The following is a 14,237-nucleotide window of genomic DNA, read 5'->3' on the forward strand; positions in this document are numbered from 1 at the left end:
AATGAATCCACCCGAACCAGTAATTGATGACTCAAACATCCGGAATAAACTGTTAAGATATTGTGAAAACCACTGTTCATGTGGGAAATTCACCAAGGATTCAATGTTTCATTGGAAAATCAATAATTTCGTTATAAACACTTATTTTTTATAAAAACCTTCAATAAGAAATCGAGCCCCAAGATTGTCACCTTCTACCTTGAGAAGCTGTTTGAAAATCCTGCCTTTATGGATGGGGTCGAAAGGATTCTTTTCAACGATTAAGCACCTTTTCCTGTTAATGTGACAGATCAATAGAAGAAAGAACTCCCGTCTTATCAGGTGCTCTATTTCACATCATCGGACGTTACGTGCTTCTAAAAAGTATCTTACTAGCTTTTGGTGTTCACAAACATTATAGCACAGAAATCAACCAAAATATTAAGAAACTGAGTGCTAACCCAGACCTTAGTTACTTGTAAAAAACAAGCGTATTTGAAACGGTGAACAGAAGGCTCGATCAGATAAACAAAGCAGTCAAAATGCTCGCCAAAAACCTGAAGAAACAACACGAGGAGCTTTTAAGGCCATTACAGACTATCCAACTGCTAATACTGCATAATTTCCCATCTCTTACCCCCCCCCCCCCCCAAAAACAATGTTGGTTAACAAACTTCGAGTTCATGTTGATTGGATCACAACTTTGGACATTAGAAGTCAATCGTCCTTCAGCATTAACATAAATATACCATTAGCAGTGCTTGGCAGGGGTCTCAAGGATCGTAGCATTGACATAGCTCTTAACTCAATTTCAGTGTTTAGCTAAAGTGGCTTTCTGCTGCTACTTGTACTGCAACAAACAATTGGAAAATTTACAAAGATAAAATAGGCGTGATTGATAATTAAGGCATCGTTTTCATAGGAAACTAGGAGCAAAAATAAATAAATTCACTGGAATTTTACTATCTCATTGTAAAACAGCGATTTGACAACACATATTTCAACATCAAAAGTAAACTAACATTCAAGACGAGATAATTGAGACTTCAGGGCATGGTGAATAGCTCTGTTTATTCTTGAGACAAAGTTAAAAATCATTTAGAATAAAAAAGAAGCGTGCCTTCTAAAAGCTTCTTACTTAAAAATGCATTTCATTCTTCATAAGCTCCTCAATTGAGTATTAACTGCGAATAAACTGTGTACTGTGAACTATGAACCATGCACTATGACTTATGAATTATGACCCATGCATTGTTGCCAATGAATCAGGATGATGACCTATGACTTATGTATCATGACCTATGGCTTATGAATCACTCAACATGCTCATGAAAAACATAACATGAACTACAAAAAATAAAATGACAATGACACAAGCAATTAAGGGCCGGATGACTGTACTACAGAAAAAACAATTACTGTAGGTTTTAACATCAAATTTGCTTAAAAAGCTTAAAATCTATCTTGGTTGTTTATAACGAATTGGGTTAACTGCATTCATTTGAAATTATGGGCGAGGAAACGATTAACTAGAGACTGCTTTCATTAAAATTCTAATCTGAAGTTCCTCCAACTTGGACCCTACTACAGAAACATCTATAATGGCATATCATTCAAGCTTTTATTTACTTTTTACAGATAACAGTACGCCAGTCCTTCCAGATAAATACGATACAGATCCTCTACATTAAAATGGATCCTGGGTAGATTTTGACTGTTTTTGTTGACTGCATACAAAAATATCATTTACTGTTTTGTCTTTAGAGCATTAACAAGCCTAAAAAGAGGAAAAACAGTTATTAGAATTGATTTTCGAGAATATCACTTGAAATACATAATCTGGTTGAGAATATCAAGGCCGAACAAGCCAAAAAGGGAAAGAGACTTGTCATATCTATTTATATGTTACCTGCTACTATAGCATGATCAAATTATTCAACTGCCTGAATTCTTTAAGTTTTTGACAAGTTTTCAGCAGAAAGGAGACTTTCTAAAGCTCAAGAAGTTGCTGCAAATCGACGCATAAGGTATTAGAAAACACAAGGGCTGTTTGGCTTGCTAAAACTTGTAGACATATCTGTCCACCAGCCAAATTTTTTTAAAAAAACTAGACTTTTAAGTACGAATAAGTTTGAGACATACCAATCCATTGCTTCATCAAGACCCTCCCCTTTAATTGCTGAAGTTTTGAATATTGACCAAGATCTACTTTTCAAAGCTGATAATCCGAGGGCATTTGAAACATCTGTTGCTGACATTGAACCTTCCATGTCCTGCACAAACAGAGATATTGTCGTAAATCACACGCAATAATTACCAAATATTGCTAAGGTTCAAGCTACTAAACATAGATAGAACAAGCCAGACCAAGAACAAGGACATCGTGATTATCTGACATCGTTTAAATTTTCGCAGTGCAGAATAAATCCAATTGATAGTTGTCTTACAGAAAAAATGGGCTGAAAAATATTCAGTGTTTTTGACACTATAGGCATCTATTTGATCAACAATAATTTGCATCAATCTTAATAAAAAAAACCCTAACCATGTTACGCAAAATCTAATTCAACTCGTTTACAGTTTCGCAGACTGGCTGATACAATGCCCGTTGATATGGCACGGAAAGGAAGTTTTGGTGTGTAGAACAGAACGGTTCCAAGTTACAACTCCAAGTGCCATGCATAACATCAGGCATAACATAAAATTTATCAATCATGGTTAACTCCGACCTTGCAGCCGACATTTCCTGGCACAGATTTGAGTTTTAATAACACAGTTACAATAACTACGGAATAATAAAGATCGATAAATTGAAACAATTAATGGATGAAAAAGCTATGTTGCAGTTTATTTTGAAGTGACTAGCCTAACAACCTAGCCATCAATATCCAGGAACTCCCCTACTGTATCCTTGTAAAACGTGACCTAACAAAAGACCCTTCAAAACTAAAGTCAGGGATGTTATTTACGTTTACTGAACTAATCAGCACCATAAAAGATATATTCATTCCTCAAATTATCAACGAAGTGAATCGATCATGGCTTTGCATATACATTGGGGATGTGATTACAACTAATCTGCATTAAAAACAAACCTGTTTATTGGCTAGAACCACCAGAACTGCCTTTTGGAGTTCTTCTTCCTAACAAAGCAAACATTTCTTAGGCTATGAAGGCTTAGGATTTTTAAATATTTTCAAAAATTGATTAAGCTACAAAGATTTCAGGCGAAACGCGATGCATCTCTTTCAACTTATACAGGACTGCATGAGAATTGTTAAAGCGTTGAAATCATTTAACAAAAAGGACACAGGGAAGAAGTATTCAAACATCCAGACTATCTGTAAGTAGATTCTAGTCAAATTGATAAGAGGAGTGTAAAAAGTAATTTTTGAAACGTTTCAAAGTATGGTTTATAATTGCAGACATGTTCACTTAAAGAAATAAAAATACAGAGCGCTCACGGGTAACAAACTGAATTTGAATAAGGTATGCTTTTAATGTGGTAGCCTCGCTGATATGTCTAAATCTTTCCAGGGTTGCTGATAGATATGTAAAACGAAATTGGTTAAAAATAATTCATTTGGTCAAACAGTTCATGTTTATCGAAATGTTGAAGTTTTGAAATTTGTGGTTACGCGGGAACCTCTTATAGTTTTTTATCGTCTTTTATGTTTATCCTAAGTAGATGATATAGGAGTCAAATGGGAGCTTTGAGCCTTTGGATATCAATTATTTCATCTAAAATAGATAGATTGTAAAATTATTACTGTAAAACTTGTTTTAAATAAATGTTTCGAAGTTGTAAAGGTGGCTTTTGCTCCATCTTGTTATCTAATTTTGATTGTAGAGTGCAAATCATACCCTTTGGGGAAATATTGGATTAAAATTCGTTTGTATTTACATTTTTCGTGAGTTCGATCTAATTTGCCTGCAAAAATTTATCAGTCAGTCACAACTTGCTATCTCTAGTATACAACTATTCTCACACATATTATCCCAGCTGTGGCCTCAGATTTTCACAATTCGTTCTTAACACTGCTCGCTCTCGACCATGCTTAAGCCCAGGTCAAACGATCCAACATTTCACCCAACATTTCGCCCAATATTTTTCTTTTATGTTAAAGAGTGAACCAACGTTGCTGGTCAAACGATCCAACATTTCGCCCAACGTTGTTCTTTTGTGTTGGAATGTGACCCAACGTTGCTAGTCAAACGATCCAAAATTTCAACTAACATTTTCACGCGCAAATCGAAAAAGGGCTGGGTAGAAGGTTGCGCGGGAGGCTGCACAGTTTTGCGACATTCGACATTCCATCCAACATAAAAAATGACGATGTTGGATGACCCAACCATATGTTGGATCGTTTGACCACCATGTTGGGTCATCCAACATCGATGAAATTTGAGACTGAGGTCAAATATGCTGGCAGCCGACATCCAACAAATTAATTGTTTTGAAATGTTAAGTGAAATGTTGGATCGTTTGACCACCTCAGTCAACATTGTTGGCTCTGCGCAAGCGCAGTTAGCTGCTGTACTTCATGTACACCATCAGCCAGCTGCATCAAATTCAAGCTCAGTTCTTAATAGGAAACGCCTGACACATAACTTGACATTTTTAAAGAGTCAAAAAGTTAAAGGTCAAAGTGTTAACGCAACCTTTACTGTAATTATAAATCCATCTATGCGCCTTTAAAAGCAATAAGTGATTTCTACAGGTTTAGAGCCCTCATTTGACGCCAAAATTATTTTTATAGGATAAACACACAACAAATCGCAAAAATATAGGTTTCGCGCCTCACTGCAAAGCCAATGGTTTGACCTTTTGCAAAACGTAAACAGCTTCATGAAAGTGAAAATATATGTATTTGAAAATTCAATCTTTTAATATAAATATGTTATATATATTAATATAACTCTGGAAAGCTTTAAGGAATTCCCAGCTTACCACTTCAAATTCAAGCTTTTTGTCATCTCAAAAATATTTTGAGAAAAATTTTCAAGCATTTTTGTAAACTATCTTAGTGCTATAACAATCACAACCAGTTTTGAAACAAGGCGGGAACTTACCTCCAACATAGCAACTAATTCCTGTTTCGAAATTCCTATTCTGTCCCTATCTTGACTATCCACTACATAGATGACCGCATCAGTATTTGCGTAATAACATCTCCAATAGGGCCTATGAGTATAAAGATTGCATTTTTAAGAAATTTAATGAAAAATTACTGCTAAACAGTCTGTCATACTGTTCTTGATAATGTATAGGGGGAGCAGTGTTTGGTATTCGGAGTGGTGTTTAGGGCCTTTCTCAGCTGCTAATCTGTGTCTCTTGTAAATCTCAAGCAACACTCTGCAATCATCAAGCAACAAGTAATTCTAGGAAATGCATTCAGGGCATATTTATTTCCTTAAGGAAACTTACATTATTACAAGTTTGATGCATTTAAAAACAAATTATCCTGCTTCATAATAAAAATAAGTATATGAATAGGGGGTGGCAACTGCTATTTCGAATAGGCAATTTAAGATAATATGCCAAACAAACGTGAGCTCAGAAAAACACACCAGGTTTAAAACATGAAACTCTGGAAATAGAGGTGGGACATAGTCTAACCATTGTAAATGAGCCTCAAAATGATTTTGTTACTGCTAAATGCCACACCATTACTTTGAAAAAGGTTAAATGTAGTAATCCTATTTAAAGCATCAGCCTGAGTTTAAAATCTTGGCTCTGCACTTTTATAAATATAAGGGTTTCTTTTCTGCTAATAGAATATTGTTGAACCTTTCAAATTTGTGTTCACAAAACAGTAACCCTTCCAAATTGAGAGATGGATGAGCCCATTTTTGGAAATGGAAAAAAAATAGGAAAATCACATTTCTAGAAAGTCATTCTGCTTGTCATACAACTCAAAATGCTCCATTTGAGCAATTGCAACAATATAATGTGAATTTTAGCAAAAAGCAATCAATAAACTGAGGACTCTTGACTCTTCTACTTCATGGTATACTCATATACCTAAGCAGCTGAATCCCATTAAGTCAGACTTTTGAGAATTATAAGGAAATGTCTGGCCTAGCGAATGTGGAATTGAATGGGGATTGAAAATCAGTCTAACTTAGTGAAAGTCTGAGTAATCCATGGTTTGAGTTGACAAGATTCAACTGTTAATATACACCCATGAAAAAACGCTTTTATTGCAGTATTTAAATACAAAAATCTTCCATCAACAAAAATGAAAATTAACATACCTAATACTTGTCTGACCTAAAGGGAAAAAATGAGCACATTTAGTAATATGCGAGTTACTTCATTCTCAAATGAATAAATAAAACAATACATCACTATTAACAAGAGATAAACAGAAAGAACTTTCATGTTGGCCAAATTTCAGTTTCTTTTATTATATCACTTTTAGCTATAATCTAACAATAAATTTAAGTCTTTGAAGAGTAAAAATTAAAAGATCAAGAAATTTAAAATGAGAAAAAGTTTAAAGTACCCAATAATCAAGGAAAAAAGTTTATTAACTAAAATAGATAAAAACTGAAACCAACCTCCTAAATCCCACACTGTTAAAAAAGAAGAAAAACATTGGGTTATTGAAATTTAAATTATGAAACTAATCACAAAGACAAAGTTTAATTAATATGTTACAGGCTTTCGTGGGAAAAATATGGCAGGCGTGCTAACCACCGCACGCCTGAAAACACCCAGGCGTGTGATGGCGTGTGACATTTTTTCGCAAAAGTTTATGGTTATCATAATAGATCTACGCAGAGATTGCCAACACAACAATAATGACACCAATAATTTTGATGAAATTTATTTCGCTGAATCCTTAGCATCACTACTAACATTTTAACACAAAAACATGTTATTTCTGAAGACTTGAGCAAGTTTCTATATAGTTTTCATCAGCGTCGATAATATACCCTTAGCAGAGTCATTGGGGGCTTGGCATTCATCTGGTTGTAATGACCATTTTTGCATGTAAATCTGTGCCCTGAGGGCCCTCAGTTATCAAGCATTACAGCTTTTTAATGTATCTGACTGGCCAGATGACGATATTCCATAAAGATAATGCATCAAAGATAATGATGGGCCATTTTTCATTAATTTAAATGTCGCCAAAATCTAGATTTTGAGCAAAGCGAAGTCTGAAGGGGGGGGGGTATGTATATGGGTAGCAAAATCCGCAAATCCGCTACTTTTTCTCACATAATTGGCAAGTCTGCTACTTTTGCTAAATTAGCAATCAAAAATGAAAATCTTGTTAACAACACTTAACGTTCGTAAAATTCGGAGACAAAAATGTCTGTTATAGTCTTCTGTGTTTGAATTTGTTCACTGAAATGCCATAAAGCCTTGTAAAGGTGTTAACTTTTGCACAAATCTCTTTTCCATTTTTTGCATCATAAAAAGTGCATATTTGCCAATGTCTGTTTTACCGATGAAAATAAGAATATTTTAATGTTATAGCCGGGTTTTATATTATCGGGATTCTACTGAAGATTAGTCCTATGATTATTTCAAAATTTTCTTTTTAATTCGCAATGCGGCCTTTTCGTGAGAAATAGCCCACGCGAGTGGCCCTTCGCTGGCGTGACTTCTCTTGCGCGAGCGATCGCTCTGATACTGAAAAAATTGATCCTGTTATAAGGTACCCTTTGTTTGAGGTAACACCAAATGAAAAAGGACTGCTACGATGACCTTAATACACTCCAGGGAAAGACTAAACCCCCTTTTTAAGTGTGCTTCATTTAAACTTTATGTACATCACAAAGGTCATAAAGACGTTCTTTACGGATGATCGAAAAATGTTGTTCCATACTTTTTCGAAAATATTCCAAGTGCTATTGTAGTTCAAATACCAAGTACCCAAAGTATTCCTAAACATTCACGGTAGAATTGATTTCCAAATGCATTTTTTCATTGAGATGTGGTTAAGTCAGCTTACTTATATTTCCTGTGTTTTGATATACCAGCTTTGTATTGTCTATGTCACTTGCTTGGTTCACAAAAGATACAATTTTCCATTTTGCACGAGCGATCAAACACTCGCGTGGTTGGGTTTGCGCGAGTGCTGACGTGATCGCGAGTGCCAGACAAGGTGTTAAGCCTTTTTGAAATGGCACGAAGTAATAGTACCAAGGAAAGATTTACATTTAAACCCATCTCGAAAAACCAACAAAACCAATCATTGATAGACAATTTCGCACTCAGAATAAAAGAAGGCGTGCGATATTTTGCACTCCTCGAAAGCAGTAGGCGTGCGCCAGGGCGTGCGGGTGCGATCGCACGCCTTTCCGACGAAAGCCTGTGTTAGTGAGAGTGAGGCTCTTGTAGTCATAATTTTGTTGTGGGCACCCAAAAAACTATTCATCAACAGATGAGCCCTTAAAATCATCATGTCACTATTGCGGGGGAGGGGGTGGAGAGACAGCCAATTTATCCTCCCCATTAAATACATAGTTAGAAAAGAATTAAAGCATAATTTGTCTGTTATTTAGGAACCTTTTCTGATTGTCCTGCTTTCAGCTCATATGCTTATGAAAATATTAAAAACTTGTCATCAACATTATTCACTAAAACAACTTCCTCTTTGAAAACAGATCTACAAAAAGCTTATTAAAACTAAATACATAAATACGTGTGATGAAAAAATAATAAAATTACCTTGAAATTTTAAATTTTTATAAGTGACTGTTTCAACATTAAATCCAATGGCTGCAAAAGAGAAATAATTGATGAGAAACATATTACCTTTCAGCAAATAAACAGCATATCTAAATAAGTGTATTATGATCAAAATTCAGTACTGATAATATAGGCATGTGTGCAACATGTAACTAACTAATCCCTTCTATGAAAAAGCAAGGGCTAAAAATTTCTATCACTACTTTTTAAAGCATCTTTCGATCTGGTAAAGTGTAAAAATCTTTGACATAAATTTTAAGCTCTAAAGCAATATTCTGTTGTAAAAAATATACCATCATAAAAAATTTGTTATATATATAAAAGAACATCCTTTGAAATATAAACTATTGTTTTTAATCAATTTCTTTATAATATCATCATCAACTTCATCATATTCAGTTTTACATGCTACCTTGCTGTGAATGGAAAAGTCTTGAAAGCTTTGCCAATTTCTATGTGGGTGAACTTTTTAAATCACTTTTAATGAAAATTAGAAAATATTTGGCTTATGTTTGCATACAAGCTTTGACAAGCTTTGGTAATATCTAGACCTTAACCTCTGGGCTATACAATTTGCATTTTATTGTTTGGGAATGTTTTGGACATGCTTTCTAGAACATAAAATACACATTAAAATCAAAACAGAAAGTTTTCATCCCATAGTTTAATCGTATTGTTTTAATAAAACTAGCATCTTCAGACAATACAGAAAATCACATCTTGAAGTTGATGTGGAATTGGCCAAGACTATAAGAATGAGAATTATAAAATGTATACAGGTCATCAAATTAATTGTAAAATTTTTAGTTCAAAATATTGATCATTGTTCAGGAATTTAGAAGAAAAAAAATGTAATTATGTTAAGAAATTACTTGGTATAGTTGTAACAACTTCCCCAACTTGTAATCTGCAAAGAAAAGTAACATGGGTGGACAGTTGTATTTTGTATAAGAACCAGCTAATTTTTGCGAATCTGGATGCTCTTATTTCCTTGATAGTTTGAGGCTTGGGTGTTCATGAAAATTGTTCTTAATTCAGCATCACTTTTTCTACACCAACATAGTATCAATATATTTTCCATAGAACAGTTGACTTGTCAGTAAAATCTATTCAGTTTTTTAAACATTTGACAACATTTTCAAAAAGGTTTTCCTTCTTATTTTTCATTTTTGGCTGGGCATGTTCTTAAAAAGCTTTTAATTTTTGAGAAATTGAGCCTTTTTTTATAGCCTTAAGCTATTAAAGTAGGTTCTTAAAAAAGTGTAAAACTATGCCTTAATCATCTTGGTCAATCCTCAGACTCAAAAAGAAGGGGAAAAATAAACAACAAATAAACATTTGCATTGATGACAAACTGAATGATTAAATCAATTCAAATATTTTCAGCTAGATGCTTTGATATTTATTTATATACAATCTTTAATGCAGGCAACAATTTAGTTATTTACAAAAATGTTAAATTATAATGCTCAATCATATTTGTTGTTTGAGAAAAAAAATGCAGTCAGAATGCTCTCAACCAATGGAGAGACATCAGCATCATTCACTTATTTACTATATGAATCTCATTTAAAATCTTCAAGATGGAATTTTCAAAAATCTTGAAAAGCTAAATGCAAGATAAAAAGACAAGAATACCAAAAAGTCAGTAAACAAACAAAGCTAGGCTTTTTTAGCAAAGAGAATTATCAAACATATAAAACTAACACAAAGAGCAAATGAGTCCTGCAAATTTGAAAATAGTTTAATATCTATACCTATATAAAATTGTTGTTTTTCCTGCCCCATCCAAACCAAGTATAAGTATCCTTGTCTCCTTGGATCCAAAAATTCCAGAAAATATTCTAGAAAACAGTGACCCTGATAAAGAAAAAATAGATATAATTATTCATAAATATATATATAGAAAAAAGATCTTAAAGGCACAATGTCCTGACAAAATTGGGTGGTTACCTAAATTTCTTAAGGGTAAATTACATAATATGTTCTTTTTTACATGGACAAATAACCACATTTTTACTTGCTTGCTGGGAAACAGATCAGGCCTCTTCTTAAAGACTTTAGCAGGTGCATCAGGCCTTTCCCGGAGACGCACGCTATAGCCCACGCCCATGCAAACTCCAGGCAAAATAAATTTGCAAGGGCTTTTATCGGTCCGTGCAGTTTTTCAAAACAACGTTCTCATTAAATCCACACAGTTTAGCTTATCAATGTTTGAACTACTTACCGCTAAATATCAGGGTGTTAGTAAAAAACAACTATGTGTTTATCAAGTGGTATTATAAATAGAAGACTTCCATTTCCTTATATAGCACATATTAACAAACTATTGAATTATCCTCTAAAAATTTGCAATGGGATAGGAAATGTGTTCACAAGAAAGGGACAACATAAAGCGTCAAATAGAAAACAATTTATTTTCAAGTCAAAACATATAAACTAAGCACTCGAAAAAACGCCACATTAACAGTGCAAAACCTAACAAAACTTTTCTATATTCCAAAAAAGTTATGTTCCTCTTCTGTCTGGTTTTGAGGAGTGGTAATAAAACCCTTTAAAGGTAGTAATAAACACAAAAATGCCTTCTTCATCTGAATAGTGCATAGAGAATTAGCAAGGAATTAGCTAAAATAACTGGAACACAGATATTGTGAGTTCTATCGATTATTGCATATGCTTCACTTCCAGCTTTGAAGATAGCATTTGAGAACTATTTGACTGAGCAGAAATGTGGGAGCACAAAGGATAAACTAAGAGGCTTGCTTAAGAAAATGAAAGATACAGGCATCATTTGTGGAATCGCAACAGCTCTGGATACTCCCAAAGTAATGCAACCATTGACCCTTGCTTTGAAGGTGAAGGGCTAATGGCTTTTAATATCAAGCCTACAGTAGACATTGCTATTGGCAAGCTCTAAGATATTTTTGAATGCCATGGAGAAGTACAGCTTGATAGCCATCTGCTGAGGTCTTTTACATTTGAAGACTATGACTGGGGAAACATTGTGCTGGTTCGAGAATATTGCAAAGCAGGACATGAGCAACAGAGTATTAGCCATTTCTGTCCAGAAAAAAGGTCAAACGTCATTGAACAAAATATCATTGATAGCTGCTGATTGAACTGATATCTTGAGAAAGTGATTCAAAGATTTCAAATCATCAATTTTTATGGCAATGCAATGGCTTGACCCAAAATATTGGACTGATTCAAAAGATTATGGTGTTGAACAAATTGAGAAGATCTATCTTCATTTTAAGAAGCCTCTGGACGATGCTGGCTTTGATTTCTTCACTATTGGAAAGGAGTGGCGTTTGTTGACGGTATTGGTAGAATCTTTTTTCATAAAAGCTGCTGTGAGAAACCCTTTAACTCCAGAGAAGATATGGCAAAATATTGTCACACGTCGCAAGGATGAACACCCTAATGTCTGTCTTCTAGTTTCTTTGCTGACTTGTCTTTCTGGCTCTAACTCCACAGTGGAGCCTGCCTTCTCTGTGTTAACATTGATGCTAAGTGATAGAAGGCTTTCTCTTCACCATGAAACCATGGAGGACTTGATGCTTATCAAATGCAATAATAAAAATTGAGGATGCCAAGAAAGAGAAGATATTATTGAAAGAGCTCTTTGTCCTTGTTGACAGAAGGACAGCCTGAAGTGAAGAGAGGAAGAGTCGAAGCACTATTTGAAGAAGTTTCTGAATCTGAATCAGAGCACAGTGACTCAATCAGTAGTATAAATGATGATGGCAATCATGAAATGAATGTAGAATGACTTTCTATTCCAAATACTGTAATGATATTTTCTTGAATTTCGTTGCAAATCAAATTTATCTTCTGTTAGCCTTTGATGACATTGAATTGCTATTAAAGTTTTTGAATAACGATGAGTCTCATTGGATCCAGCTCAGTATATATATACATCAAAGATATCTGTGTTCCTTGTTCCTAACAAAACTCTGCTCTATTCCAAAAAAGGTGATGCAGGGCTCTCTGTGAGTATTTTAGTGGGTGTGTGCTTAAACGAGCGCCTCGCCTTGCTGGGGTGCATGTTTTACCAATAAAATATATTTACGTTAAAGTAGGCAAAAACAGCATGTTTTCACATGTAAATACTTTGTATCCAGAATCTGTAAACAAACTACTTAATTGAGCACTAAAAGCAAAAAAATAAACACATTATTGTTGTAGTTTGTCAATGTCCAGCTCAAATTCCGACGAAGAATCAGAGTCAAAAGAATTGGATGAATCAACATCAACAACTGTGGGTTAAAGTTGATTTTTCTTGCTGCACAGAGCCTCCTGTGTTTCATTCTCTGCAATATCAAGTCAAGTTTTTCATCGTTTCTCCAAATAAATTTGAACTGCACGAAAGAAAATTTCTTTTCTTTCCCTTGTTGACCAGACCTTGTTGTTTCCTTTGATAAGCATAAAATCTTTCATGGTTGTATGTGATATAATTAATCTGTGGTCGCTCAGCAACGCGCGAGTAAACTGAATGCGGTTTCTACATCAGAATTTGAGCCAGCAATGCATGTCAACAATTCCATTATCAAACGTAGGTTAGGAAACTTGCCTTTACTCTCTTTTCATGTCAGGTGACCATTAGGGCTAGTCTTTTGTTTATTGAAGTGTGTATGTCAACTCAATGTATCAAGGATGCAAAATTGACGCACAATTTAAAGTGGCTTCAATAGATTTTGTATTTCATGGTCTTTGTTTAAGAATAGTCATGGGAGCTCTCCTGTTTTTGTGTGATTTCAATGTTTAAGTTTTTGATCAATTCATTTTTTTTAACCCTCGATTACTCATGGGCCTCAATCATAGGCAAAATAGCCAAAAGCATGTTTCCAACGAGAAATATAAAAAAACTTCGGAACGAGCTGAATTTGAAAATACCGTGTTCACGTTGATCACGTTGACAAAACAGCTTGTTCAATAAATTTCACAACAGAACCAATTGATATGTCATCATAAGCCTTTAAAACATATTGAGCAAAGATATGACCAACCCATGTATAATATTGGATCCCTTATTGCATCATCATGGTTGGTCACACGCGTTGATCCTGCGTCAAATATCAACAATGTCAAATATATCAATATTTTTTATACTATGTTTACTTTTTTAAGGACTATTTACTTACCCATTCTATACTTTAGTTTCTTGCACCAAACGAACAATTCTTTCCAAACCTAGGCCCTTCGACTGTGAAGCTTCTGAGGGCAACAGTAGGCCTAACTGGAAAAGAACAGGGCGGTTCTACTTCAGTACGGCTACAGTATTTGATGTCTTCAGTAAGTATAACCTTTTTTAATCTCTTTCTATCCTAAATTTTACTCAAAAAATCAGTGCACCACTCCTTCAGCACTTTACTATGCTTTTGATGATGACAATCTGAAGATGTGGCATCTCCTTTAGTCTCAATGAACCCTTTCTCGACCCAGGCCACTACGAACATTGTCATTGCTCCCCTGTAACTTCTTGTCGTAATAAAAGAACGGGCGACAAAAATATGTTGAAAGGGAAGGACAGAGCGCTCAAAGGGGTTCA

At 34.6% G+C, this 14,237-nt stretch overlaps 1 protein-coding gene across 1 annotated transcript; it reads right to left on the reverse strand.

The window, feature by feature from the left end:
- Positions 1 to 926: 926 nt before the first annotated feature.
- Positions 927 to 14,099, reverse strand: LOC135695291 (ADP-ribosylation factor-like protein 1). Its single transcript, XM_065214299.2, has 10 exons — positions 13,831 to 14,099; positions 10,444 to 10,546; positions 9,559 to 9,593; positions 8,666 to 8,716; positions 6,544 to 6,558; positions 6,238 to 6,253; positions 5,053 to 5,164; positions 3,075 to 3,122; positions 2,122 to 2,252; positions 927 to 1,756 (listed from the first exon to the last, which is right to left on the reverse strand). Exons 1-10 carry the CDS (start codon positions 13,832 to 13,834, stop codon positions 1,726 to 1,728), a joined length of 546 nt encoding a protein of 181 aa, XP_065070371.1. The 5' UTR covers positions 13,835 to 14,099; the 3' UTR covers positions 927 to 1,725.
- Between the last annotated feature and the right edge of the window lie 138 nt (positions 14,100 to 14,237).

This window comes from Rhopilema esculentum, chromosome 2 (genome assembly GCF_057945365.1).
Source record: "Rhopilema esculentum isolate cy_ngs chromosome 2, ASM5794536v1, whole genome shotgun sequence".
NCBI classification, from domain to species: Eukaryota; Metazoa; Cnidaria; class Scyphozoa; order Rhizostomeae; family Rhizostomatidae; genus Rhopilema; species Rhopilema esculentum.